Consider the following 27078-nt stretch of genomic DNA (forward strand, 5'->3'; position numbering starts at 1 on the left):
ACTGGCTTGCGACATTGTCAATCACATCTATGCTCCCCAACAGGAGTATTTGACTCAATATTTTTAATAGGCTGTTCTTCTTCTGCCTCCATTATAATTCATGAAGGACTAGTTTAAGGCAGCTCATAGCTCAGCAGCATTGGAAAGTAAGCACTGATAAGAACGTATTTGTAAAATAAATGCTTCAAAGAAAAAAGCAACACATTTTTCTGTAGCATCCATTTTCAGATGCTTATTTCTGAGCTTGCTCCCCAGTACCCAGACGAACATTGGCAGAGTCGATAGCACGCTTTACAAATATCAAAACTTAAAAAGGAGGGCACTTTAGTGCCGGAGTTGCTGTGCCAGTGCAGCTCGGCCACTCTTACTTTTTATATTTTTATGTTTGCAAAGCTTTTGCCAAGTTTTTTGCATACTGCATATATATACAAAATCACAAAAATTGTTACTGGAGATCCCAAACTGAACGGAGGAGGGAGATGAAACAACTTGGGTCTCCAGGCAAGAGGACATAGAAATAAGTACGTGAACATATGCCCTCTCTTGTACCTATTCACACATCTGCTGAAAGGTTCCTGGGAGCCAAAGCATAAGAGGCAGAATTACAGCAGTTCACACAGATATTTGAAAATGCCGTCGCCTTTTTGGAACTGTGCACTAGCCATCTGCACTAACAAGATATTTCTCTGCTTTAACTAACAAAAAAAACTCACACCCACTAGGCATTACTGAAGTAGTAAGAGGCTCATTAATAGCCATTGTCTTTAGCAGTCAAAGTTGCCACTTGATATTTGCTTCACCCTTAAGGCTGAAGAGTTGTAGAAATTCTCAGATATACTGTAACCAAATGCTACCATTAGCTGTAACACCTGCTGTATGTAGTCCCTGGGCACTGCTTGCAAAGCAAGTGCTGCATAAACACTCTTGCTGCTCAGTGGCTTACCTGTGTCAGAGCTAAGAAAGGCTCCCTTCGGAGTGTCAGGGATCCCAGCCCATATGCTGATTGGTTTCGGGTACCCAGTGTCAACTGAGTGCGAATGTTCATTGAAGCGCCAGTAACTGAGATGAAGAGGGAGAGTAGTTAGGAAAGGAGAAAAGTTATCTTTAATTTCTGATCACTATTTAATTTTGCAATGAGGAGTAATATGAAAAATGAAGCATTAAAAAATAATTGCCCAAAGTGAGAAAAAAGGGGAAAAGATAGAAAAAAAGGGGAAAAGTGAGAAAAAGGGGAAAACTGAGAAATATACAGTTATTAGAAAAACATTATTTTTTAAACACTGAGTTTTCATTACAGAAAAATGCAAAATGGAGTGCCCAAAAAGTATACGATCGGAAAAGTTATTTTTAGGCAAAGGCAAAATGAAAAGCAGATAGTGAGAATTATCCATAGGCCCCATGAGCTCCAGCATGTTTCGAGATTCCCTCAAATACATGATTATTTTAGTTTCTACAGCAGCTCTAGGGGAAGGCAGTCAGAGACCATTCAAGTTCTATTGCTGGAACCAATATGAGAAGGTATCACCCTGCTCCTAGCCACAGAAAAACGTCTATAACCTGAAAAGTGTTCTGGGCAGTGTTGCTTAAGGATTTTTGGGGCTCAGGCAAGCATTTTTGGGCCCCTCATTTGCAAATGTACTGTCTATTTTCTGCTAATTGAAGCCCACATGATACCAAAGAAACTTTCAGAAACTGTTTTCACACAAAAACCATTGAAATATGTTTTTTCCATGGCCACAACAATCCTTAAGATGCCAAAGGACAAAGTGAGAGAGAAAGACTCAGAACTAGTCAGAGAGGAGGGAGGCTGGCGTGTACATAGACAGAGGTGAGCTTGATTAACAGAATTTTACTTTCCCAGGGTGCTTCTTGGAAGGTGGGGGCCTTGGGCAATTGCCAACTTTGCCCATGCTCTGGGGTGGCTTTAAGTTGGTGTTGGTATAGCTTTAGCCCGCCCACGTGATCCACGTCTCCATGGGCAGTAAGAGAAAAGCTGAGACAGGAATCAAGTCCCACATCCTGGGAAATCAACAATCCACCCAGGAGCAAACATCTCCAGAAGTTGTTAAGGACTGGGTCATTCAGATGAAGCCTCAACAGCAACCTAGTCTGGACCTGGACCTCTCTGCATCTACTAGACTCAAGCTTCGGCTATCCACCTAGGCCTAGCAAGGTGCAGCTCCATTCATCCATTAGTCACCTAGTCTACACACTCAGTTTACCCACCTCAGCTCCAGTTATCGAACTTGAAGGCACAGGATGCTGCTGGTTACAAGTTTAGGCAGTACCCATGCATGTGATCTCCTTTAGTGAATTCCTAGTGAAAGTGACTTCAAGCTTAATTTGACTGCCAAGGAAATCATACAGCAGAACTTTTTTTTAACTAACAGCAGTGATTTTACCCTGCTTTTACACATATGATCCCAGGCAGCACTCTTTTTTTTTTACTCAAAATCTTTTTTTTTTTTATTGGTTTAGTTTTATATTATATAACAGACAGAAGTGTAAAAACAACAAACCAAGCTTACAACAGAGACTTTAGGAATTTCGGTGTACTGGGTCAGATTAGTCTGTCTCCCAGCCAGAAGAGAGATACAATGTATAGGTCAGCAATGGGGGTCTTTAAGATCGAGGTCCATCGCCCATACTGTGTCATAGGCTTACTTAAACACAATCACAAAAACAGTACAAATAGTGAATTTATTCGAGTCAGATCATGGCTGTTTACATTGTCAATATTACTAGAACTGGGGGTTGGAGTGCAGGGAGGGAGGTATTAGGTGAAGGCACTTGGCTATTTATATCAAATCAATTGAATAACTGTAAGGCCTTCAAGCATGTTGGAGCGAAGCATGTGTGTTCAAGGTAGTTGAAGTCTTGCAGCAATGGTTTCCAAACGGCAAAGAATTTCTTTTCAGTGTTTAAGGAGAGGAGCTCCATCGCCATTATGTGCCAGAGGCGGGCAAACATTGAGCCATAGATGGCGGCGTCTGCGCCTGCAGCTCTGCTTTTCTACCTCTACCCTTTTGGATTTTAGAGACTAAAGTAAAGTACATTATTTAAGATACTTTTTTTTATTAAGGATAGACCCTGCTTTGTGTCACTTGGTGACTTATTACACCTGTAACCTCCACATAGTAGGAAACAAGAAAACACAAAGTTTAAAGTCTTTTATGGATGCAGGGATTTCTGCTGACAGTACTGGTAAGAGCTATGGAAATCGGAGTTCTGTGGCTTTTTAGGCAACGGTGTTAGCGCACGCTTCCATTTTTAAGCCAATACGATGTTATTTAGTTAATTCTGCGAGGACATAGGTGAACTGTAAGTTCTTTTGGCTCTTGGCTACATAGCCAAAGCTGTCTTAAAATGCTGCACGGGCACTGTGCCAGCTAGAAGCAGGTCTATGCACTGAGGACCATTTTAGGAAGATATTATCAGTGCGTATTTCACAAGGGATGTGTACATATCCAAGATGCTGGGATAGTGCAGTTGCTAGTGCACAACTATTACTTGTGTAATCGTTTTAAACATGAAGATCACAGGCTCTTGGTATAAAACTGACACCTCCACCCATTTCATAAGGGCACATTTCAATTGGTGCTATTTTTTCAAGTACCGGAACAAAAGCCATGACAATATCCCACAAGACAATGGATCTCGCACTACCCCGTTTAAAGCATCCTGAGCCATATGGCTAACTTGCTGCCAATCCCCACCATAGCCCGCACTGCAGTCCTGATTCTTGGAGGCCATGGGGCTTTGCTGCTAGTCACTATGACCCTGATTACAAATGGGATGGAAAAGTATGATCCCTATGCAAGCCTTGGTTTGCAAAGGGGTTGGATTTATGAATGGTGTGAACTTTACTGCACCCAGTAAATTATGGATGCAATGTAGTCTACACACCCCTTTGGCTGCTCAACCAGTGGAAATGTAATGTGGGACAAATATCTGGTAATTACACAGACATGCAGATATCGGTGGGGTACGCACCAGAATCCAAACACAATTCTCCATTCATTGTGGAAAACTCAGAATAGGTGCCATTTATTGTACATGTTAAATTCTGAACCTCGGGATCTCAGGTATTATCAGGTATGATTAATACTGAATACACATATGAGGGCCCATCAGGGCCCATCCTTACTTCCACAGCGTGACGTCCCATAGGCTCTTAACTGTTCACTTTCAGGAAGATGAGCCTCATCTAATCTATTGCTCCCTTCTGCACACATTTTCAGTTGGCTGATTTCCAGTAGCAGTCAGAAGGTTTAAGAATAGGAATTTAAAAAATGGTTTAGGCTAAACTACAGCTCTGGTGAGTGTACAAATGGGGGATAGGGTAGCACACATTTTTAGACAGAAATACCCAACTGATATTGACAAGCCTTAGAGAAAATGGCATGACAGAGTACACTGTTTTTGTGTTACATGATGTGCAATTGTGTGTGGTGTAGTGTGATATGGTGAGAATGAGGTGGTGTGGTGATTGTGAGAAAGTAGCCTCTTTCTAGCATGGTTACCCCACACTTTTGGCCTGTTTGTGAGTGTGTGTCAGTGTGTTTTTACTATGTCACTGGGATCCTGCTAGCCAGGACCCCAGTGCTCATAGTGAAAATGCTATATGTCAGTGTGTTTTGCCTGTCTCACTGGGATCCTGCTAGCCAGGACCCCAGTGCTCATAGTTTGTGGCCTAATGTGTGTGCTGTCAGTAGTGCTTGACTGTGTCACTGAGGCTCTTCTAACCAGAACCTAAGTTCTTATGCTCTCTCTGCTTTTAAATTTAGCTATAACTCTAAGCTAGTGACTTCAGTTACCAATTTCAATTGGCTCACTGGACCCCCCTTATAAGTCCCTAGTATATGGTACCTAGGTACCCAGGGCACTGGGGTTGCAGGAGATCCTTAAGGGCTGCAGCATTTCTTTTGCCACCCCATAAGGAGCTCAGACAAACCCTTCTACATGCCTGCCATTGCAGCCTGTGTGAAATAGTGCACACACTATTGCACAGCCATTTTCACTGCACTTAAGTAACTTATAAGTCACCTATATGTCTAACCTTCATTTACTGAAGGTTAGGTGCAAAGTTACTAAGTGTGAGGGCACCCTTGCACTAGCAAAGGTGCCCCCACAAAGTTCAGGGCCAATTCCCTGACCTTAGTGAGTGCAGAACGCCATTAAACGCGTGTACTACATATAGGTCAATACCTATATGTAGCTTCACAATGGTAACTCCCAATATGGCCATGGAAGGTGCCTAAGACCATGGAATTGTCCCCCCCATTCCAAATCCGGTATTCGGGGGCCAATTCCATGCATCCTAGGGACTCCACCATGGACCCCCAGTACTGCAAAACCATCTCTCTGAGGCTTGCAGAGCAGGTATAGCTGCTGCCACCTCACAGACAGGGATCTGCCCTCCTGGGGTCTGAGCAGCTCAGTCCCAGGAAGGCAGAACAAATCATTTCCTTTGGGAGGAGGGTGTTACACCGTCTCCCTTTGGAAATAGGTGAAACAGGCTGGGGAAGGGTAGCCTCCCCCAGCCTCTGGAAATGCTTTGAAGGGCACAGATGGTTCCCTCCTTGCATAAGCCAATCTACACCGGTTCAGGGACTCCAGTCCCTTCTCTGGCGTGAAACTGGACAAAGGAAAAGGGAGTGACCACTCCCCTGTCCATTACCACCCCAGGGGTGGTGCCCAGAGCTCCTCCAGTGTGTCCCAGACTTCAGCCATCTTATTTTCCAAGGTGTGGGGACACTCTGGAGGCCTCTGAGTGGCCAGTGCCAGCAGGTGACGTCAGAGACCCCTCCTGATAGGTCCATGCCTGATAAGGTACCCAATCCCTCTCTCAGGGCTATTTAGAACCTCTCTTGGGGGTTTCTCTTCAGATTCTGCTTGCAAGTTTCCATCAGGAATCCTCTGCAACTACTACTTCATCCTCTGACTTCGGATCGACCGCAGACTGCTCCAGGAACCGCTGTAACAGCAACAAAGTATCCAGAAGGGCTACTTTTCCTCTGCAACTTCAGCTCCAGCCAGCAACTGCAACAGTTTCCACAGTGTGTACGCTCTGGGGACTCCCTGTCTTCACCCTGCACCAGAAGAACCAAAGAAATCACCCATGGAGTGACGGAGTCACTTCTCTGCTCACACGGGCACCTTCTAAGTCGACGACTGGTTCTCTTGGACTCCTCTCCTGGCGATGAGCGTGCTCCTTGGAACACAGGTGGTGGACCCCTTCGACACAGACTGTCCTGAGGTCCTGTTGTCCCAATTTGGAGGAGGTAAGACCTTGCCTTCCTCGAGCACGACAGTACCCCTGTACACCACATCTTCTTCACCTTCTGAGGTCTCTGTGCACTATTCGAAAAATTCCTTAATGCACAGCTTGGCCCAGGTCCCCAGCACTCTATCTTGCGACGCTCAACTCGCTGAGTTGACATCTGGCAGCGTGGGACCTTCCTTTATAGTGCTGCACCAACCACATTTTGCACCTCCTTTGTCTATGTGTCCTTGGACTACCGTGGGTGCTGTCTGGTGTTCCGAGGGCTCTCTAAAGTGCTGAGAGCCCCTTCCTACTCCTCATGGAGAGTTGAGGCCCCCAGGTCCCTCCTGGGTCCAGACAGCACCATCTTGCCGTAAAACGCGACTTTGCTGGAACCAAGGCTTGTTGGACGAATCCAGTGCTAAAACTCACCTGCATCCAACATCTCTTCGTGGGACATCCATTGCATCACGCAGGAACCTGTTGACATCTTCCTTGGGTGCATTTCTGCAGTTTTTGTCCAACTGGGGACTCTACTTTTGCACCCTCTTCTGGGTTGGCAGGGGCTCCTGTCCTTCCTGGAACTTCTTCTGACTTCTGGATTGGGTCTCCTTCCTTTGCAGGTCTTCAGGTCCAGGAATCCACCATTTGTTGTTTGCAGTCTTGCTTGTTTCTTGCAATAACTCAAATCACGACTTATAGTGTGTCCTAAGGAAACTTGCAGTACTTTACTCCTACTTTCCTGGGCTCTGGGGTGGGATAATTTATTTACCTTAACTGTATTCTTACTCTCACAGCAATTCTCTACACACTACACCTGTCTAGGGGGGAATTTGTGGTCTGCATTCCACTTTCTTAGTATATGGTTTGTGTTGCCGCTAGACCTCTTTTCTCCCATTGCATTCTATAGCATTTGCTATTGTTTGCACTATCCTATGTCTAATTACTTACCTTATTTTGGTGTCTAGTGTATTTATTGTGTATAATACTTGCCTCCAGAAGGAATATTGCCTCTAAGATATTTTTGGCCTTGTGTCACCCAAATAAACTACCTTTATTTTTTGTAACACTGAGTATTGTCTTTACTTGTGTATAAGTACTGTGTAACAATACGTGGCATTGCAGGAGCTTTGCATGTCTCCTAGTTCAGCCTAAGCTGCTCTGCTATAGCTACCTCTATCAGCCTAAGCTGCTAGAACACTACTACATTTCACTAATAAGGGGTAACTGGACCTGGTGTAAGGTGTAAGTACCCAAGGTACCCACTACAAACCAGGCCAGCCTCCTACAGTGATGTGCTGTTGAAAGCGGTGTGATGGTTTGAAGTGTGGACTGATACAAGCTGGAGTTGTGTGGTGTTACAAAGTGCTTCGGATTTATATGTTGTATGGGGAAGTATATGGTATAGAGATGCTTTCAAGTGGTGCGTGGTAACAGATGGTAGAGGTGTCGAGGTTTGCAGGGGTGTCTGGTGTGATATATTGTGTAATGTAGTATAATGCAGGGAGTTAGTTTGCAGAATGTGGAAATAATCTTCATGAATTGTCTGTCATGTGGAAAGTAGTACCAATGCTTGATGTGATGTAGGGGACTTGAGAAGTAAGATGGCATATGATTAGTTGTGTTGTGGTTGATAGGTGCTAGCGCAAGTATAGTATTCTGTGTTTTTGTTGCTATGTAGTATTTAACCATTTGGTTGGTATGTTCTGGAGGCTTTTACGGTATGTGCTGTGGTATAATATATTTGGGTATGATGAAATGTGAGAAGATATGCTATGATGTGTGGTGAAGTAAAAAGGGATTACTTGAGAAGTTATGGTAAGGTGTGGGATGTTGTGTGTATTGTGGCAAGATATATGGTGGTAATAAGCGGTTTTGTGTGTCACAGAGTGAAGAAATATATGAGGCGGATAAGGTGGTTTTACACCTTTGATCAGAACTCACCTCAGGTTACAGGATTTTCCCTTTTCCTCTTCAAGAAGAAGAACACAAGCCTTGATACTCAGAAGAGGAAGCAGAGTGTCTCTTTGGCCTCGCACCTTTGAAGAGGAAGACAGCTCCTCTTTGATATTTATTGGAGGTAGCAGTGTGTTCTTTTGACCTCATGCTTTCCCTGAGGAAGACAGCGCATTCTTAATTCTTGTGCTCAGCGCACGGTGACAAGCTTTTCTCTGCACCACCCATTGAGTACCAATAACTCTTTGGTCATGGCGGCTCAACGAGGTGTTCCATATTCTAGGCAGAGTGCTGGGTGGCTGGGAAGCCATGGAGGAACAAATGGTATCAAACGCAGAGTGCTCTTTTTCCTTTGCCTGCCATTTCATGAACACCGTTCCCCTGGATAAGTAGGCGTGGCCAGCCAGTTTTTTTTTAAATTCCTTTCCAAGATGGTTGCCTCTCCAGTCTTTGCTCGCTGAAGCTCCCAATCCAGGACGGTGATAACCTATTTCATATGAGGTCATTTTCTGCCTAAAGCATATATAAAGTGGCTTTTTTCCTGGGATGGATGTGCTGCAACACAGTTGCATCTTTATTATTTACTGCATTCATCAACCTTTCAGATAACCTTTAGTCTATCATTTTTGTTCTTTTTCTTCAATAGGATTCCTTTTGAATGCTTTCTTGTGGAAAAAGTTAAGCTGTACTCTTTTTTAACCCTGATTCAGGGGAGGGGGATTGGTAGAGGGATTGTTTTTCGACTTCTATATTAACTATCAGCTAGGAGGATTCATTTGGTGCTCTGTATTCTGCCTTTGCTGGAGTAGTTTTGGGACATTGGCTATAGCGTTACCCTGTGTGGTGTAATGTGTGTTGTAGTTTTGATTGCCCAGCAAGTAAAAGAACCTACCCATGCCACCAAACACCTCCTGGACTCTATTTTAATCAAATATGACAATATCAGAGTCGGCGAGCCCATACCAGTCCCCTGAACAGACCACACCCTTGTGAAGTTCAGCACCCCAGTGTCTGTACAATTCACATGCACCACCACCAGTTCATCCTTCTGAAAGTAGAACAGCATCACTGACAAGGACTAGAACACTGCTCTCAACAGCCACCAACTCTAACTCAGCAACAGCCTTCCCAAAACCATCAAGAAATTCAACAACTGGATCACCTCCTGCTCCAACTCCCTGGCCCACTCTCAAACACAGCATTACAACAAGATCCAGACCCCACGCCAGTTGGCACACGGTGGAACTCAACTGATGAAACACCACTGCAAACAGCTGGAGTGAAAATGGAGAATGAGCCAGGACAATGTAGACAGGACCACATTCAAATCCACTGTAAGATGCTACTACCTAATGAGCCAGACCAACAAAAATGCCATTCTGGAATACCACATCCATGCCAGCACCAACAGAAGCAGGGAAATCTCCGCCATTGTGAAAGATTTCACTTTATCATCAGCTGCCTCCAATTCGATCACCCCCTTGTAGGAAATCACTCTCAGTTCTTCAGCAACAAAATCACCACAATTAGACCTGACAGATTTATCCAAACACCACCCAATTTTATTTTAAGAACCAATGCTAATCACATGGCCCGTCATCACCGCAGAAGAAACCGCAGCTACCATGAAGTCTATCCAGTCAGGGTCCCCATTGGAACCCTGGCCCCACCATGTCTCACCACGCCTACTCCAGAGGACTGCAACTCATCAGTTCATGCTCACACCCATTTTGAATGCCTCCACCTCTTCCATGACCTTCCCAGGTGCTTGGAAACACACAGCTGTCCTCCTATTGCTGAGGAAACCCTCTGCTGACCCATCAACACTCACTAACTACAGACCGATCTCCTGCTACCATTCTCGGACAAGGTCTTAGAGAAAATCATCAACAGACACCTCGCTGAATATCTCACCAGCCACCAACTTCTCAACATCACTCTAGTTTCAGACCCAACCACAGCACGGGAACTGCCCTCATCGCCGCCCTTCATGACATTCGCATGACTCTGGACAAAGGAGACACGGTGGTCCTCATGCTCCTGGACTTCTCCTGCCGCATTTGACACAGTCTCCCACCCCATCCTCATCCAATATCTACACAACATCAGAATCCAAGGATATGCACTTCAATGGATCTGTTCCTTCCGGACTGGAAGGACCTGGTAAGTCAGCCTGGCATTGTACACCTCGGACAGCCGTCACCTCATCTGCTAAGTTCCGGAAAGATCCACCATGAGGCCAACTCTCTTCAATGCATACATGATCCCTCTAGTCAGCATCATCCGCTCTTATTCTCTCCTTCACGGACAAGATGCCCAGTATGTGGATCAAGTTCCATGACTGAATGACTGAAATTCCCTGCTGGATGAAGCCCGGCTGTCTAAAGCTGAACACCGACAAGACAGAAATTGTGATCTTTGGTAAGACATCACAGTGGGACTCTACCAGGTGGCCAACAGAGCTAGGTCCAACATCCACCACCTACGCCAAAAACTTCGGCTCATCATCAACAGCAAACTCAACATGACTGCCCATGTTAATGTCGTCACCACCTCATGCTTCCATACCTTGAAAATGCTGAGACAGATTTTCAAATTGCTCCTATTTAGCACCCGGAAATTCATCATGCACGCCTTGGTCACATGCAATCTGGACAACAGGAACACCTGATATGCCAGAATCAACAAAAAAATACCAGAAAGCTGCAAGGCATTCAGAAGTTGGCAGCCAGAATCACTCTCAATCTCCCATACCAGGCTCACATCACACCTCACCTGAAGGAGTTTCACTGGCTCGTCATTAATAAACAAGCACAATTCAAACTCTTCACCCACACTTTCAAAGTATTACATAACATTGGCCAAGCCAACCTCAACAATACCATGTGCTTTCACCAACCTTCTAGACACCTCTGTTCTTTCGGACTCCTACTTGCACAAATCCCACTCATACAGAAAACTAGATCTGGGGGCCAAGCCTTCTCCTACTTCTCTCCTAAAGCGTGGAATGACCTCCTACTACACATAAGAATGAATTCTGCAAGAAGTTGAAAACCAGAGAATGTTTGTCAGTGTCTGATTACTATGCTTTAATCATCATTCACTTCTGTATCAAATTCACAAGCCTCATAATGTTACCACCAAACATGTATGAAATTATGCTACACAGCACAGGGTGTACGCTCACATCATCTTTGAAGGGATTATGTTATCCTAATTATTTGTATGGTGTTTTATGCCACCATAAGGTGACCTCAAAGCGTGGCCAGAAAATGTCCTTAGTTAGCTTAGTACATGAAGTAGCTTATCACCCTCACAATAGTATTAGGTATTGGTTCCTCTCGCCCTTAGCAGAGTGCTTGGATTCTGGTCCTATCCCATGGAAGAGTGCAGGGTGCGCTCTGTCTCATCAGTAGCAGAGAGGGTGTTTGACTATGCTGCCGCTGACCCACAGCAAAGTGGCAGGTTATTAGGTCGCAACCTACTAGACATTGCAGCTGTCTGGTTTTCTAAAGACATCTTGGAGACATTCAGAAAGTTGACCCGGGAATGCATTCTGCCCATTGGCTTTGTGGTTTGTAACTCACATTTTTGTGTTTTGCATTTGCTGGCTTATTTGCTTTAGGTTGCCCAGCTTGAGTTTGTACATTCCCTTGCTCAAACTTTATTTTCTGTATCCTTCTGAGTCCTCCCTTTTTGTAAACAAGCCTATAAATCTTGTTCTTATCTCATCCCATTTGGTGTGTATTCAAAGACTGAGGTCAAACGTCAGTTGCTGTCTTCTAAAAGGCACTTGTTTACTTTTCTCCCCCTCTCTTTAAAGTGAGTGGACACATGCAGCAAGCTTGCTGGATACTGGGTAGGAAAGAGTTTTTTATAGCACACAAAAACATGTTAATGAACTGTGTAAGTATTTCAGAATATTTCAGAATTATGAACACACAAATGAAGCACATTTTTGTTATTTTTGAAATGTGTTGGAAACAAATACTTTAATATGATCAAAACAAATTATTACATTAGATGATATAACTCCCACACATTTTTGTCTGTGTACTATTATAGTTTTATTAGTAAAACGGTATGTCTGTGCAAATGTAATGCCCATTTAAGTTGAAAATGTGTCTGTAACGGCAGTGTGCTACGCTACCATGAATACTCCACTCTAAGCCACGCGCTCTACTCTGCACCACTGCACTCCACTGCACCACTTAATGCCACTTCACACTATGCCTCTCTCCTCTACCCTGTACCACTCTACTCTAGGCCAATGCACTCTTCGCCACTCTACTCTACACCACTACACTCTTCGCACTGCAGACCAGGCCACACCAATCTAATTTGCACAACTCCACTATACATCACTCTGCAACACTGCACTCTACACCACTGCACTCTATGCCAATACACTCTACACCAATGCACTTTACTATGTAACACTCAACACTATGCCCCTGCGCTCTATGCCAAATCACTGTATGCTGCTCTAATCTACTCTGCACCACTGCACTTTAAACAACTTTACTCTACACCATTACACTCTGTGCCACTCTACGCAACTGCACTCTAACCTGTACCATTCCATTCCACCCCACACCACTACACTCTACACTGTACTCTGAAACAATCTAGTCTACGCCACTGCACTCTACTCCACTCCATGCCACTCTACTCTTAACCACTGCACTCTACATCACTGTACTTTATGCCACTGCTCTCTACGCCACTCAACTCCACTCTACACAACTGCACCTGACACTCTACTAAGCAACACTGCACTCTCCACCACTGAACTCTATCCCACTCTACCCTGCACTACTCCACTCTATGCCACTGCACGGCACTATACTCTACTCTGCATCACTCTGTGCTACTCTACTCCACTGCACTCTATGCCCCTCTACATTATTCTGCACTGTATGCCACTCTACTCTGCACCACTGCTCTCTAAACCACTGCCCTCTGCGCCACTCTACTCTGTAGTACTCTATGAGCCACTCTACTCTGCACTACTCCAGTCTACGCCACTGCACTCTACACCACAGCACTGTATGACACTATACCCTATTATGCACCACTCTATGTTACTCTACACCACTGCACTCTATGCAAATTGACTCTACTCTGCACTGTATGCCACTCGACTCTACTCTGTGCCACTATACTCTACTATACACTACTCCAATCGATGCTGCTGCATTCTACGACGCTGCACTCAATGCCACTGCACCCTGCTCTGCAACACTACACCAATGCACTCTACACCAGTCCAACCTACTCTAAGCCACTCTACGTGACTCCACACTATGTCACTCCAGTACATGCCACTCTCTGCCACTCCACTCTACAACACTCTACTCCACATTTCGCCATTCTACTTTACGACATTCCACACCATTTTCCTCTACACCAATAACTTTTATCCATGCTGAACAGCAGCCATGCTGGTGTACAACATAGCTAAAACACATTGGCAAAACCAATAGCTCTTCCATAGGTAGGCTGTTAGACCTGACAGCCTTCGGGTGGTCACCCCTAACTTTTTTGCCTGCCTCCCTCCACTTTTTTACACTGTTTCTGCTGGTTTTAGGAATCTGCGCACTTTACCACTGTTAACCAGTGCTAAAGTGCATATGCTTTCTCCCTTAAAACATGGTAACAATGGCTCATAACCAATTGGCATATTTAATTTAATTGTAAGTCCCTAGTTAAGGGCCCTGCATGTGCCCAGGGCCTGTAAATTAAATACTACTAGTGGGCCTGCAGCACTGATTGTGCCACCCGCATAAGTAGCCCCTTAACCATGTCTCAGGCCTTCCATTGCAAGGCCGGGGTATGTAGTTTCACTGCCACTTCGACTTGGCATTTAAAAGTACTTTCCAAGCCTTAAAATCCCCTTTTTTTTACATATAAGTCACCCTTAAGGTAGGCCCTAGGTAACCCAGAGGGCAGGGTGCTGTGTAGGTAAAAGGCAGGACACATAACTGTGTGTTTTATATGTCATGGTAGTGGAAAACACCTAAATTCATTCTCCACTATTGTGAGGCTTGCTCCTTTCATAGGCTAACATCAGGGCTACCCTCATATACTGTTTGAGTGGTAGATTCTGATCAGAAAGGGGTAGACATGTCATATTTAGCATTGCGACTGGAACTTCGACGCACAGCCCACCGGATCAACACATCGCCAAACCGTAACAACACAGCTCGACTTCCTGCATGAAGAATCGACGCAGCGCCTACAGTGCGACAGAAAATCCGACGCATCACCCACTGGATCGACAACCCCTGTGACTTCGTCCTGTACGCCCGGAATTTCTCTGCATCATCCCTGGGCGTCAAAAGACCCTGCATCGCAAGGAGGATTCAACCTGCGCACCGGAATTCGACACAAAGCCCTTGTTGCGTGGAAAAGAATCGACGCATTGTCTGTGCGCACCTGGAAATCCGACGTGCATGCTTCATTTTTGACGCATCTCCTCCACTACGGTCTCCGTGCTTGTAATTTTGACGCAAACCAGGTACTTTGTACTTCCTAGATACATTTGTTGCTTTTAAGAACTTCAGACAATTCTTATTGATATCAAAGTAATATTTTCAACTAGAGTTTATCAAATCTTAATTGTTTTGACCTTAATTTAATCAGATAAATATCTTATATTTTTCTAAATCGGTGTGGTGTCTTTCTGTGGTTTTTCACAGTATTACTGCATGATTTATTGCACAAATACTTTTCACACTGCCTTCTAAGTTAAGCCTGACTGATCAGTGCCAAGCTACCAGAGGATGGGCACAGGATAATCTGGATTGCGTGTGACTTACCCTGACAGGAGTGAGGGTCCTTGCTTGGAAAGGGGGTACCCTGACTGCCAATCAAAGAACCATTCCTAATCTAGACCTATTGGCTTTGCCAATGCTTGTGGAACTGTCATTTCTTGTGTTAAGCGAAGTCCAGTGTGTTCAGCTCCACATGCTTTGGAAAGGGCGAGGACGTTGCCTGTAAACAAGAACACCAGAAACCTCAGACATATTTAGGTCTTGTAGGACCTCATCACAATTCTGCCACTCAGTAAGACAGCAAGAATGAGGTGGATGGAAATGTTTAAATTAATCTGAAATGTTATTGCTCTGGGCACATTCCATACCATTTGGTCTCGTCCGTGCTCTTACCGTAAGGCCAACCACATGTAAACAAGCCTTGGTACTGCTTCAGTTGATACAATCTAGCCTAGCTCATATCCACCTATTTACCCAGTACACAGTACAGTCTCTATGTTAACTACCAGTCTGTACGATGGTGTCCATACCACTGAGCCCATCTGTGCCCCATTGGACATAGAGCCGGACTGACCATTGTGCTACTCTGTTATCTTCCAGTTAGCTGAAGGGTAGGGGACCATGTCGGAGCAGGATGGGCTGCCATGACTCAACCATGAAAGCCCACAAGCCCCCCTTGTAGTTGTAGCCTTCTGCAGATTGAGTCTGGTTTGGATACTAGCCAGGGCTGATTTTAGTTTTCATGCCAGCACCGTGGAGGGGGCATTGTATGTGGGCCCCTTTCATGTCCTTCGAAAGGCTGTGCCCTTGAGAGTTCAGATGGTACACCTATGATCCCTCCCACGGTTGCAGGTTCATTAGGTTTATCCTGAGAATTGAATATAACTGCTTGCAAACAGGGACGGATTGGGACAGAAAAAAGACACAGGAACCAAAATAAAGTAGCTCAATAGTGTATTAGATAGATAAAAGTGCCCCTTGCTGTCAACTGGAGGAGTTCTACACTAATAAAGACACGTTGTGTAAGTGTTTTGCACAGAATGGGAAATTGCATGAATTTGAACTTGCTGCAGACATTGTCTTTTGGCCTTTTGAAATCTATCTGTGGGCTTTTAATCACGCACACCAATCACTATCACTTGTTCATTGTCTTGTCTTTATCATTGGTAAATGCCTTACATTTGACCCTCCTTGGGGCAGTGTTGTTACCGGCTTGGCCATCAACCCTGTTACATGAATAGCTGCACTTTTGCAGATACGTTTGATTGTGAGTGAACTTTTTTTTCCTTTTGTGTCTCTCCTTCGCGCTTATGGTGGCTGTGGCGCTTTGAATCAGTTTGCTTACGGCAACTGTTTTACTTTTCATTTTCAATTTATGTGGCAAGAAAAGTCCAGTTAGGAATGTACAACGCTAATAACTAACTCGAGCACATGCGAGACCCATTGCATTGCAGATGCTTGTTTTTTTTTTATTATCAGGGAACTCAACACCTGCCCAGCAGATCATAAACCAGGTCCACAAACAGCCAAAAAACGTGGCCCACATTCTGATCTGACACTAGATTATCGCCTTGGACACTGTCTGGTTGTCTTATAAGACAGTCCGACGCTCCTGGTAAATACAGATTTGTGTATTGTTGTCATTATTACAGAAGTTTTGCAACTACTACATAAAATACTGGCTTTCTCTAGTGGCAGCTTAGCTCATCGACACGTGCTTTGCCTCCACCCAAACGAAACAGCCCCCTTAACTCCTGGGAGTTTCCTGACGTCTGCAAAATACTCTGTATTTAAGGAATGTGTGTCTGTTTTGCACAAAGGCCACTTTCATCTTGCTTTGCCGGATCTGGTGCCCAGCTTCCTTGTTGAGTTTGTAGAGTTCAAGGTTTGTATGTCTTTTTTTTAATCTTTCTAAATATTCCTGTTTTTCTTCTCGTTTATCTCAACTTTCCTTTGTGGTGTGATCGACTGTAACGGCCTCCTGTTGCGGAGCCAAGGGCCATGCAGCATTATTTATCTAACAAGGAAGTATGACTGCTGACGTATGTCAAAGCCACAGCATGGAGCCTGTGTCTGCCTGTGCATTAGGGCCTCCACTGCAAATTATCCAGAGCGGTATCCCCGGGGGTGGGGAGGGGTACTGGGGACACCGCTCCAAGCAATCCCATTTAGTCCTGTGTTTCCGGACAAGAAATTTCAGGATCCCGAAGCACCAGACGGTTTTACTGGATGCAGATCTCAACTCGGAAAACAACAGGTTGAGGGTGCAGGGCAGAGCCACATCTCACACCTAACTGTCCTCCTCAGGCACCACAGAGGGAGCAATGTTACCCCAGAAAGCCTACAGCCTTCTGAACCCCAGCTGCCCTCCCTGCCATCTTCCCACACCCCGAGCCGCTCAGATATTTACTATCTGCATAAAATATCTGCGTTAAATAAACAACCTAAATCGGAGGAAACCTGCGCAAAGGTCCGAGTAATTCCGGGTCCAACAGCTTATTCCTCATTCGTGGGAAATTAATTTGCAATAGGTTATTGCTTCATGTAGTGGGATGTAGACGCTGCAGAATGTTCGTTTAAGGGGCACAAGCAGTATGTTCGTGTGTGAAGGGAAACAACTGATGTATGTGAATGGGTGCAATCTGTATGTGTGAGTGCGATAGAAAGGATGAGACACCGGTTTGTGTGAAGAGGTGGAGGCATAGTGTATGTGGGGTTGCAAGTAGTGTGTCTATGTAGGAGGTGCAGCCTTTTATGTAGGGGAAAGGCATGGATTATGGGTATGTTTTTAAAGGTTTCTGTGCGTGTTTGGAAAAGCACAGTCTGTGTTGCTTGTATGTCTGTGAGAGCACGTTGTTCGAGAAGTGACACAGGCTGTGTGTGGAGTGTGTATGTGAAGCAACAGCCTGTCTGTGGTGTTGTAGGCTGTGTATGAACACACACAAGCTCCGATTATGTGCCTATGAGGACAGACTGGCTGTGTGTGTGATTATGCAGGTTGTGTGTTGTTGAGAGGTTAGGTATGCTAAAAAATGGGATACGTGTTTTAGGAGAGGGATACCATATGTGTGGTGGTTGCTGACGTAATTGTATTTGTATTTGAGAGGCCACAGGCCTTGAGGGTGTAGTCAAATGGGAAAGGCTTTCTATGAGTGGGCGAAGTACATGAAAGAGTTCATAGGTAAAAACTTGTGTGTGAGCGGTACAGGAGTGTAGGCTGTGTGTATAAAGAGGCACAGCTTTTCAGTATGAGTAAGGGGCTTAGGCTATGTGTGAAGATACATGGCTGTACGTGAGTGTTAACTGTGTAATTACGTGTGTCAAGAGATACAAACTGAATGTGTATGAGTATTCACTTGAGGCGAGAGAGGGCACACAAACAGGTACGGTTGTGGCATTTATTGAAGTGTGAAGTGGAACTATCTCGAATTGGAGACAGATCCCACACTGTCATTATTAACTGCTGCCTGGTGTCCTTTGTCACCCAGTGACACAGCAAAGGTGCCATGGGCTCTAATGCAAGGCAGGACGATCATTTGCAATTCAATAGGTCTTGCATTTTCTTGAGTTAGAGCTATTGACGTTTTAAATTCAGAACTGGACTTTTCTTGCCATATAAACTGGTCAACAATGCCTCATAATTTTGTCTTTTCCTGCCATGTTTTGGTGGTCACTGGTGGCTACCGATATCAGAAATCACAAGCCCTTAAGGAGAGAAGAGCATATGACTGCACTACCTCGAGTTGTTTAAACGTCTAAACAGAAATTGGAAATTAAGGCTGGAAATTTCTTTTTCTTTTTATGTTAACAGAATGAAAAGTCTTGCAAGCATTTTGCCTGCATTTCAACAAAGCTCTAATGAGGTTAACAATAGCAGAGCCAACTCAGAAGATGTATTGCCCTAATAAAGGAGATAAGCAATGCCCATTGTGGGGATGTCTGGCAGGGAGGTGGCCTGGAGAGAGAGACTCCAGGTGTGATGCTCTGCAAGTTTCACATCATTGCTTCTAGGTTTAGCTACATTCTACCATAACGGGCATATTGTGGCTGTTGTGAACAGTGAGCTAAATGTTTAGGCATCGGTTGCAGTGCTTGAAATGGAAAAATTAAAGTGCAGGTACTCTGTGCCAGAGTACCTGCTTGTTTCCGAGAAGTGCCGGTACTCTCCAATTAAAAGTATTCCGTTTTTCTTGAGATGTGCCGGTACTTTCCCTCTCAAAATAAAAAAGTGCCGGTACTCAGTACCGGACAGTACCGGCCCATTTAAAGCACTGGGTTGTTTCTTTTGTAAAATAAGCTTGTTTTAGGAGCCAGAGGTAAACGAGGACAGCACAGGAATAAAGCCAAAACAAATGTCAGGGACATGGGAGGAGGTGGGAGGAACGGAATGTTGCAAAAAAACAGGCTGCTACCAGCCTAAAACACCCACAGAGAAAAGAGAGAAACAAAGAAATTACAAAAGTAGCCTGTCACAGCAACAGATAAAGAAACCAAAATGGAATAATACAGTAGTTGGTCACTGCTCTGAAACAGACAAAGGTGGGAGAAAACGGCAGAACTGACCACTAGCGAGCAAGAATTTTTAAAGGACACTGCAACCAACAAATGAAATCGCTTTAAGCCATCGGAAGCTTATACATGAGCAAGTATGCATGAGGTTGAACATGTATGCTCGACCTAAAAAAGGACACCCCTCTACACAGTATAGTGATAAAAGAAAGTCAAGATTAGGTAGGGTCGCTTACGCCCCTGTACCACTGCACCTACTTCACTAATGATGGCTACACCCCTGCTACCGCCAAATTCCTATTGCACCTTACCTGTTACCTCGGAAGAAGAAAGTGTGTCCCGTGGGCTCCCACCAGATAGCAGTGTCGATGCGGTCATAGGGGATGCCCTGCCCATAGCTGGTAAGAGGCTGCGGGTAACCAGGCTCGAGGTTGGCCTCCCGGAACACCCAGTACTTCTCACCTGTAAGAAAAAAAAATACAAGATCAACAGTAACCTATTGCTGTGCATCAGGAGGACAACTGGTCAAAGAAGAAAGTGGCAGAACTGATAAAGACAGAGATGCCTAAGAGAGTCAGATGAAATGGAAGGATAGGTCTTACAGGGGGGAGAATAAAAGTTTCAATTACTTACCGATCATACAATACAAAGAGTTTGTAAAGCGCAATATTACTTCAGAAGGAGCACCCAGGCGCTAACGGCTTAAGGTAGGCACAAATAAGAAATTAGAGGACGAAGTTAAAAAATAAACATTTTCAAGTTTTTTTCTGAAAATAGATTCTGAAGAAGCTAGCCGAAGGTTAAGAAGGATATTCCAGGGCTTACCCATAAGGTACACAAAAGATATTCTGCCCCTTTTTGCTTTACGCTCCTGCTGACTCTGAAGACTTGTTTGGCGACTAGACCTCAGGGGCCTAGATTGAGAATATGCCTTGATTCTTTTCCTTAGGTTTATGGGGTCTTTATCATCGAAGGTTCTACAGGCCAGGGTAAGAGCCTTAAGTTGGACTCACTTGGTAACCGGCAGCCAGCGCAGCTGTCATAAGTGGGGTGGTATTGACTGATGTGCTGGAAATTTAAGAATCAGATGAGTTGCGGGACTTTGAACAATCTGCGAATACCGTGATAAATAGGCAGACAGGCCCAAGTGTAAACTGTTAGCGTAATCCAGTTTAGATGTCACTAAGGAGTGAAGACAGTTGCCTTACTGGTGTCCACAGGTACAAGGTGTAGCATTCTCCTTAGGGATTTAAGGGTAGCAAAACAACCGGCTGATACAACTTTCATTTGGGGGACAAATGAAAGTTTGGAATTAAATATAATCCCCAAGTTCCTAGCAATTGGAGCAGGAGAGGGAGGAGGCCCCAGCTCCGAAGACCACCAATTACATGAATCAGGGTAGTGCTCAGTTCCAATAAAGAGGGCCTCCGTTTTATCAGAGTTAAGCTTAAGACGATTACTACTCATCCAGTTGCCCACTGATTTTAAACATAATTTAAAGTAGTTGAGGACTAGAAAGCCCTTCTCATGGAAAGATTCTAGAAGCTGAGTATCATCCATGTAGGAAATCACCCTGAGGACCCAGGATTCAACTAAGTTTGCAAAGTGCTCAAGGTACATATTAAAAAGAGTGGGGCTCAGTGCTGAGCCCTGTGACACTTCACAAACCAAAGCTTTTGAAGAGGAAAAGTATAGCAAAACCGATTGTGTCCTGTCCTGCAAAAAAGATCTGAACCAAGACAAGGCCTGACCTTGGATCCCAAATTTCCTGTGCCTGCTCAGGAGAATCTCATAAGAAACAGTGTCAAAAGCCAAGGATAAATCATGGAGCATCGCCATTGCCGCAGAGTTGTGATCAAGATTTCCTTAATAAACTCTGATAATTCCAGCAAGGCTGATTCAGTGATGTATCCAGAACTAAAACCAGATTATGAATCATGTAAAAGATGATTTGACTCCAAAAAATTAGACAATTGTCTATTCACTAGCTTCTCCAGCATCCTTGCCCACAGGGAAAAGAAAGATGGGTGTATAATTCCTTAAGATAATACAGTCTGCATTGGGTTTCTTAAGTAATGCAAGAAGGGGAGCTTGTTTCCAGCATTTAGGTACATGAGCTGAGTCAAAGGAGGAGTTAATTAGTTTCACTATGGTGGAAGCCAATTATAAAATGTCTGGTGGACATTTTATAAATCAAGGGGGGACCCGACTTCCATTTGGCCAATTCCGCTAGAGTCTCTTTCATGGATATAGGATTAAAATTGGAAAGAAAGAGTTGAGATGTTGAATTAGACTCCATAACAGGCAAAACTGCAGTGTTTGTAGGGAACTGGTCATGGATAGTGCAAATCGTATTTTAAAAGAACTCTGAGTTCTTCGGTAGTGTTTGCAAATGGAGTAAGCTTGTTCTGAAGAGCACTCGGGGAAAGAAAGGAATTCACCATTTTAAAAAGCTCCCGCGGTTAATTGGCGGCAGCGCAATAGAGGAGGAGATATACTCATTATGGGCTCTGCAGATAGATTAACGATATCTTTTCAGAGCTGTCTTATATGCACTGTTGGCCTCCGCATCGTACTATTTCCTCCATAAAGTTCTGTTTACTTAAGTCCATCGAAAACAATAAAATGGATAGTGTAGATCTTTTACTGACAGAGCTTTTTTTTTAGGAGCAATACGATCAAATGCCTCTGCAAGCCAGCCACTATAGTTTTCTATGTCCAACTCCAGGGACCCTGATAGTCCCAATGGAATGGATTGCAGTATCTCCATTTGAGTGGATTCAGAAATTTTATGCCACGCTCTAGATGTTTTATAAGTAATGTTTTGCTGCTTACACACCATGGGATATATTATTACAAATCTCTTATCCCTGTTTTTAAGTGACATGGTCCTTTACAGGACCATACTGGGCATTTTTAATCGATTATCTTCTGGAGATTATATTCTAATCAATTACAGAATCAAAGATGAGGCTGCCAAGGCGGGAAAAAGGGAAGTAAGTAGCAGGGCGGGTAAAGGAACCAGATTAAACAAGGTGAAGGTTGTCAGTAAATATTAGAAACATTACTGCATCATCCCAAGCTTTGGCCCAATCCTTATATGCTTGAGGATGTACATGGGTGTGAAGACAAAACCGATACACAAAAATGACTTAGCAGTGGAACTTCTGACATTTTAAAGCTCTGAGCAGGAAAAGGAAAGATCAAGTGAAGAACTGAGGCTTGTAGTTCCACAGATAAAAAAAGCTGATACCAAAATCTGTTTTCTCCACCTCTCTAGTCATATTTAGCAGGTAGTGAAAAACACACTGGAGTAAGTCACCCAAGTTGGTGCCCTACAAATACTAAAGTGTGGCCTCCCTCCTTCCACATGTTGGAAAGGCCTTAGAAGTGCCCCTGGTGGGTCTGCATACAGCAAGAAAGAGCTCACCATTCCTTCTCCTGAGGCAAGCTGATAACCACCCCAATCCATCAGATGAAAGCAAAGATTGAAAATTTCAAGCTCCTTGTGGCAACACCAAATTGATAAACAGGGTGCTGCTGACATTTGAATGCAGAAGAATTTCAGTGACTGCCAACTACCATGACTTCACCTGCAATGAGGCTCTGTTTTAGACACAGCATAAGGAAAAGGGACGGGAAACATATCACCTGTTCTTTGTGGAAGGAAGATAACCTTAAGGTTGAACACAGGATTTAATCTAAGAACTATCCTAATTCTCCCAGAAACCTAGCCTTAGTGAAGCCAATCACAAATATGTTTTCTATGTAAGGAACTAGACCGATGTTTTCTGTAGGGACGCAAATGGAGGTTCCTGCAGGAAAGACAATCACACGGAAAGGTCACAACGTATGAGATTCAGGAAATTTCAAAGGAAAACAAAAAAAAAAAATGTTGCTAAAGCCAATCCCTCAACTTCATATGTTCACTTGAAATACGCATCATGACTGCTGAAAGACACAAGTCAAAAACCTCCTGAAGAAACTGCAAGACAAAACCTGTGTAGGAAGCTGGCTCTGTATATACTAGATCAAAATGAGATACAGTGTGCACAGAGTCCAGGGGTTCCTCAAGAGGCTTGAAAGAGGCAAAAATAGATAATACTAATGCTCCATTTGTGGTACTGTGGTCGAGCAGTTAGGCTTATCAGAGGGTAGTGTTAAGCATTTGTTGTACACACACAAGCAATAAGGGAGAACACGCACTCAATGACTTAACTCCAGGCCAATAGGTTTTTGTATAGAAAAATATTATTTTCTTAATTTATTTTAGAACCACAAGATTCAAATTGCAGGCACGTACATTAAATGTAAGGTACTTTGCATTGGTATAGTTAGAACTTTGAACCAAAACAGTAATGTACACAGTTTTCATAAAATGGCAATAAGCTTTTTTAAATGTGGACACTGCAAATTTCAAAAGCTCCTGCGGGAGGTAAGTACAGTTTAGTTAATACGGTAAGTAAAGCACTTACAAGTTCAGTCTCCGGGGCATAGGTAGCCCACCGTTGGGGGTTCAAGTCAACCCCAAACACCCAGCACCAGCAACACAGGGCCGGTCAGGTGCAGAGGTCAAAGAGGAGCCAAAATAACATGGGTGCCTATGGAGACGGGGGTGCTCCGGTTCCGGTCTGCTGGCAGGTAAGTACACGTGTCCTCGGGGGGCAGACCAGGGGAGTTTAGTAGAGCACTGGAGCGGACCCAAGTAGGCACACAAAACACACCGTCAGCGGCATAGGGGCGGCCGGGTGCAGTGGACAAACAGGGTGTTGGGGTTGCAATAGGATTCAATGGAGGGACCCGGGGGGTCACTCAGACGTTGCAGGCAGGGCACAGGGGGGACTTCTCAGGCCAGCCACTGACTGGGAAAGGATGAGGGCCCCTTGCTGGTCACTGCTGCACCGGTTTTTGGTTTCTTACCGGGCCTGGGGGCTGCGGGTGCAGTGCTTCTCCAGGTGTTGAATATCTTCTTCCCGGGCAGTCGTGGTCAAGGGGGGTCCTTGGGATTCCCTCTGCAGGTGTCGTCGTGGGGGTGCAGAGAGGTCAGCCCAGGGTGGACACGTCGTTGGAGTCGCCTGGGGATCCTCTCTGGGTCGTTGGTTTCTCTGGACACAGGCCAGGGGCGTTGGGTGCAGAGTGGTGGGGACTCATGCTTCTGGAGTGAGGTGAGAGTCCTTTTAAAGATGGTTTCTTCTTTCTTGGTTGGAAAGGTCTGTTGTCCACAAGAGTTCTTGATCCTTCTTAGGTGCAGGGCAGTCCTCTAAGTTGGCAGGGGTCGCTGGTCCCGTAGGGTGCGTTGCTGGTGCATGTTCTCTGTTGTCTTCCTTCTTCTCTGCGGGGCTTTTCAGCTAAGCAATCCTTCTTTGTAGGTCATCAGGAATCTGAAATCCTGGGTTCAGGGTCACCCCTAAATACTAAATTTAGGGGTGTGTTAGGGTCACAAGGCAGTAGCCAATCGCTACTGTCCTTGAGGGTGGCTACCCCCTCCTTGTGCTATCTCCCTTTGGGAAGGGGAGCACATCCCTATCCCTATTGGGCTAAATCCACCAAAACAAGATGGGGATTTTCCAAGGAGGGCGGACACTTCAGCTGTGGTCACCTTAGAGGTGGACCTGGCTGAGGGGGTGACTCCTCCTTGTTTTTCTCATTATCTCCCCGGACTAGCCGCCAAAAGTGGGGGCTGTATTCGGGGTGCGGGCATCTCCACTAGCTGAAGTACCCTGGGGCATTATAACACCAGGCTTGAGCCTTTGAGGCTCACCGCCAGTTGTTACAGTTCCTGCAGGGGGAGGTGTGAAGCACCTCCACCCAGGACAGGCTTTGTTTCTGGCCACAGAGTGCACAAAGGCACTCACCCCCTGTGGTCAGAAACTCATCTGGAAGTGGCAGGCTGGCACAGACTGGTCAGTCACACACTAACAGCAGAGCTGGCATACATCTCAAATATGCCCTCTGTATGCATTTCTCAATAAATCCTACATTGATACCAAACTTCTCAGTATTCAGTGTAGCCATTATGAAACTGTGGAGTTCGTTTTTGACAAACTCCCACACCATATACTCAATATGGCTACCTTGCACTTACAATGTCTAAGAATTGACTTAGACACTGTAGGGGCATAGTGCTCATGCAGCTATGCCCTCACCTGTGGTATAGTGCACCCTGCCTTAGGGCTGTAAGGCCTGCTAGAGGGGTGACTTACCTATGCCACAGGCAGTGGGTTGTATGCATGGCACTCTGAGGGGAGTGCCATGTCGACTTAGTCTTTTTTCCCCACCAGCACACACAAGTGGTGAGGCAGTGTGCATGTGCTGAGTGGGGGTCCCAGGGTGGCATAATATATGCTGCAGCCCTTAGAGACCTTCCGTGGCCACAGGGCCCTTGGTACCAGGGGTACCTTTTACAAGGGACTTAACTGAGTGCCAGGGCTGTGCCAATTGTGGAGACAAAGGTACAGTTTTATGGAAAGAACACTGGTGCTGGGGCCTGGTTAGCAGGGCCCCAGCACACTTTCAACCAAAGCTGGCATCAACAAAAGGCAAAAAGTTAGGGCGTAACCATGCCAACAGTGGCATTTTCCTACACCTGTGGTGTAGTGCACCCTGCCTTAGGGCTTTAAGGCCTGCTAGAGGGGTGACTTACCAATGCCACCGGCAGTGTTTTGTGTGCATGGCATCCTGAGGGGGATGCCATGTCGCCTTTGCCTTTTTCTCCCCACCAACACACACAATCTGAAATTGCAGTGTGCATGTGTTAGGTGAGGGGTCCCTTAGGGTGGCACAACACATCCTGCAGCCCTTAGGGACCTTCCCTGGTCACAGGCCCTTGGTACCACGGGTACCTTTTACAAGGGACTTATCTGTGTGCCAGGGGTGTGCCAATTGTGGAAACAATGGTAAATTTTTAGTGAAAGAACACTGGTGCTGAGTCCTGGTTAGCAGGATCCCAGCACACTCTCAGTCAAGTTAGCATCAATATGAGGCAAAAGGTGGGGGGTAATTGCATCAAGGAGCCATTTTCCTACAACCTGCATCACATTTCTGGGTATCAGAATCCACCCATGACATCACCTCCAAACACTGAGTAGATGGAAAAGGCCACGAGGTTGTAGAGACCTAACCACTGGAGCTCTGTCCCTGAATATGTATGCTGAGAGCCTGATGCACTGGTAACTGATACATGTCGGAGTCTGGAATCTTAGAGGTGAGGGCTGAAGTGCAGGTACCCATTCTGTAGCTAAAGACAACTGGTGCAGCAGAGAAAGCACCACTTTCTGGATCATAATGGCAGGACCTCAATGGCTTGATAAAATTCCCTGAAGATTCAAGCAAGAATTCTATAAATCTGATAATAGTGGAAAGCCACAGTGTAGACCTAGAGGGTAACAGGATAAGAGCATATACCCTCAGGATGCCCTGCTGTGCAAATCAGAAGAAAAATCACAGGAGGAGAATATTGTTCATTTCCACTAGCAAGTCAACTAAGGGAAAAGCGAACCAACTGCATATTATCCTGAACAGTACCAGTGCTAAGAAGATGAGAACACCTGGCGTGGCCTTGCTCACTTTAGA

At 45.0% G+C, this 27078-nt stretch overlaps 1 protein-coding gene across 2 annotated transcripts in view; it reads right to left on the minus strand.

The window, feature by feature from the left end:
• The window catches only part of MMP15 (matrix metallopeptidase 15), a 207943-nt gene that overhangs the window by 12405 nt on the left and 168460 nt on the right, over positions 1–27078 (minus strand). For both annotated transcript variants that reach the window (XM_069217432.1, XM_069217431.1), the window contains 2 exons: positions 19818–19968; positions 944–1059 (listed from right to left, as the gene is read on the minus strand). In XM_069217432.1, coding sequence (XP_069073533.1) covers positions 944–1059; positions 19818–19968 — 267 coding nt within the window. The remainder of the gene's footprint in view (positions 1–943; positions 1060–19817; positions 19969–27078) is intronic.

Source organism: Pleurodeles waltl, chromosome 12, assembly GCF_031143425.1.
Source record: "Pleurodeles waltl isolate 20211129_DDA chromosome 12, aPleWal1.hap1.20221129, whole genome shotgun sequence".
Taxonomy (NCBI): Eukaryota; Metazoa; Chordata; class Amphibia; order Caudata; family Salamandridae; genus Pleurodeles; species Pleurodeles waltl.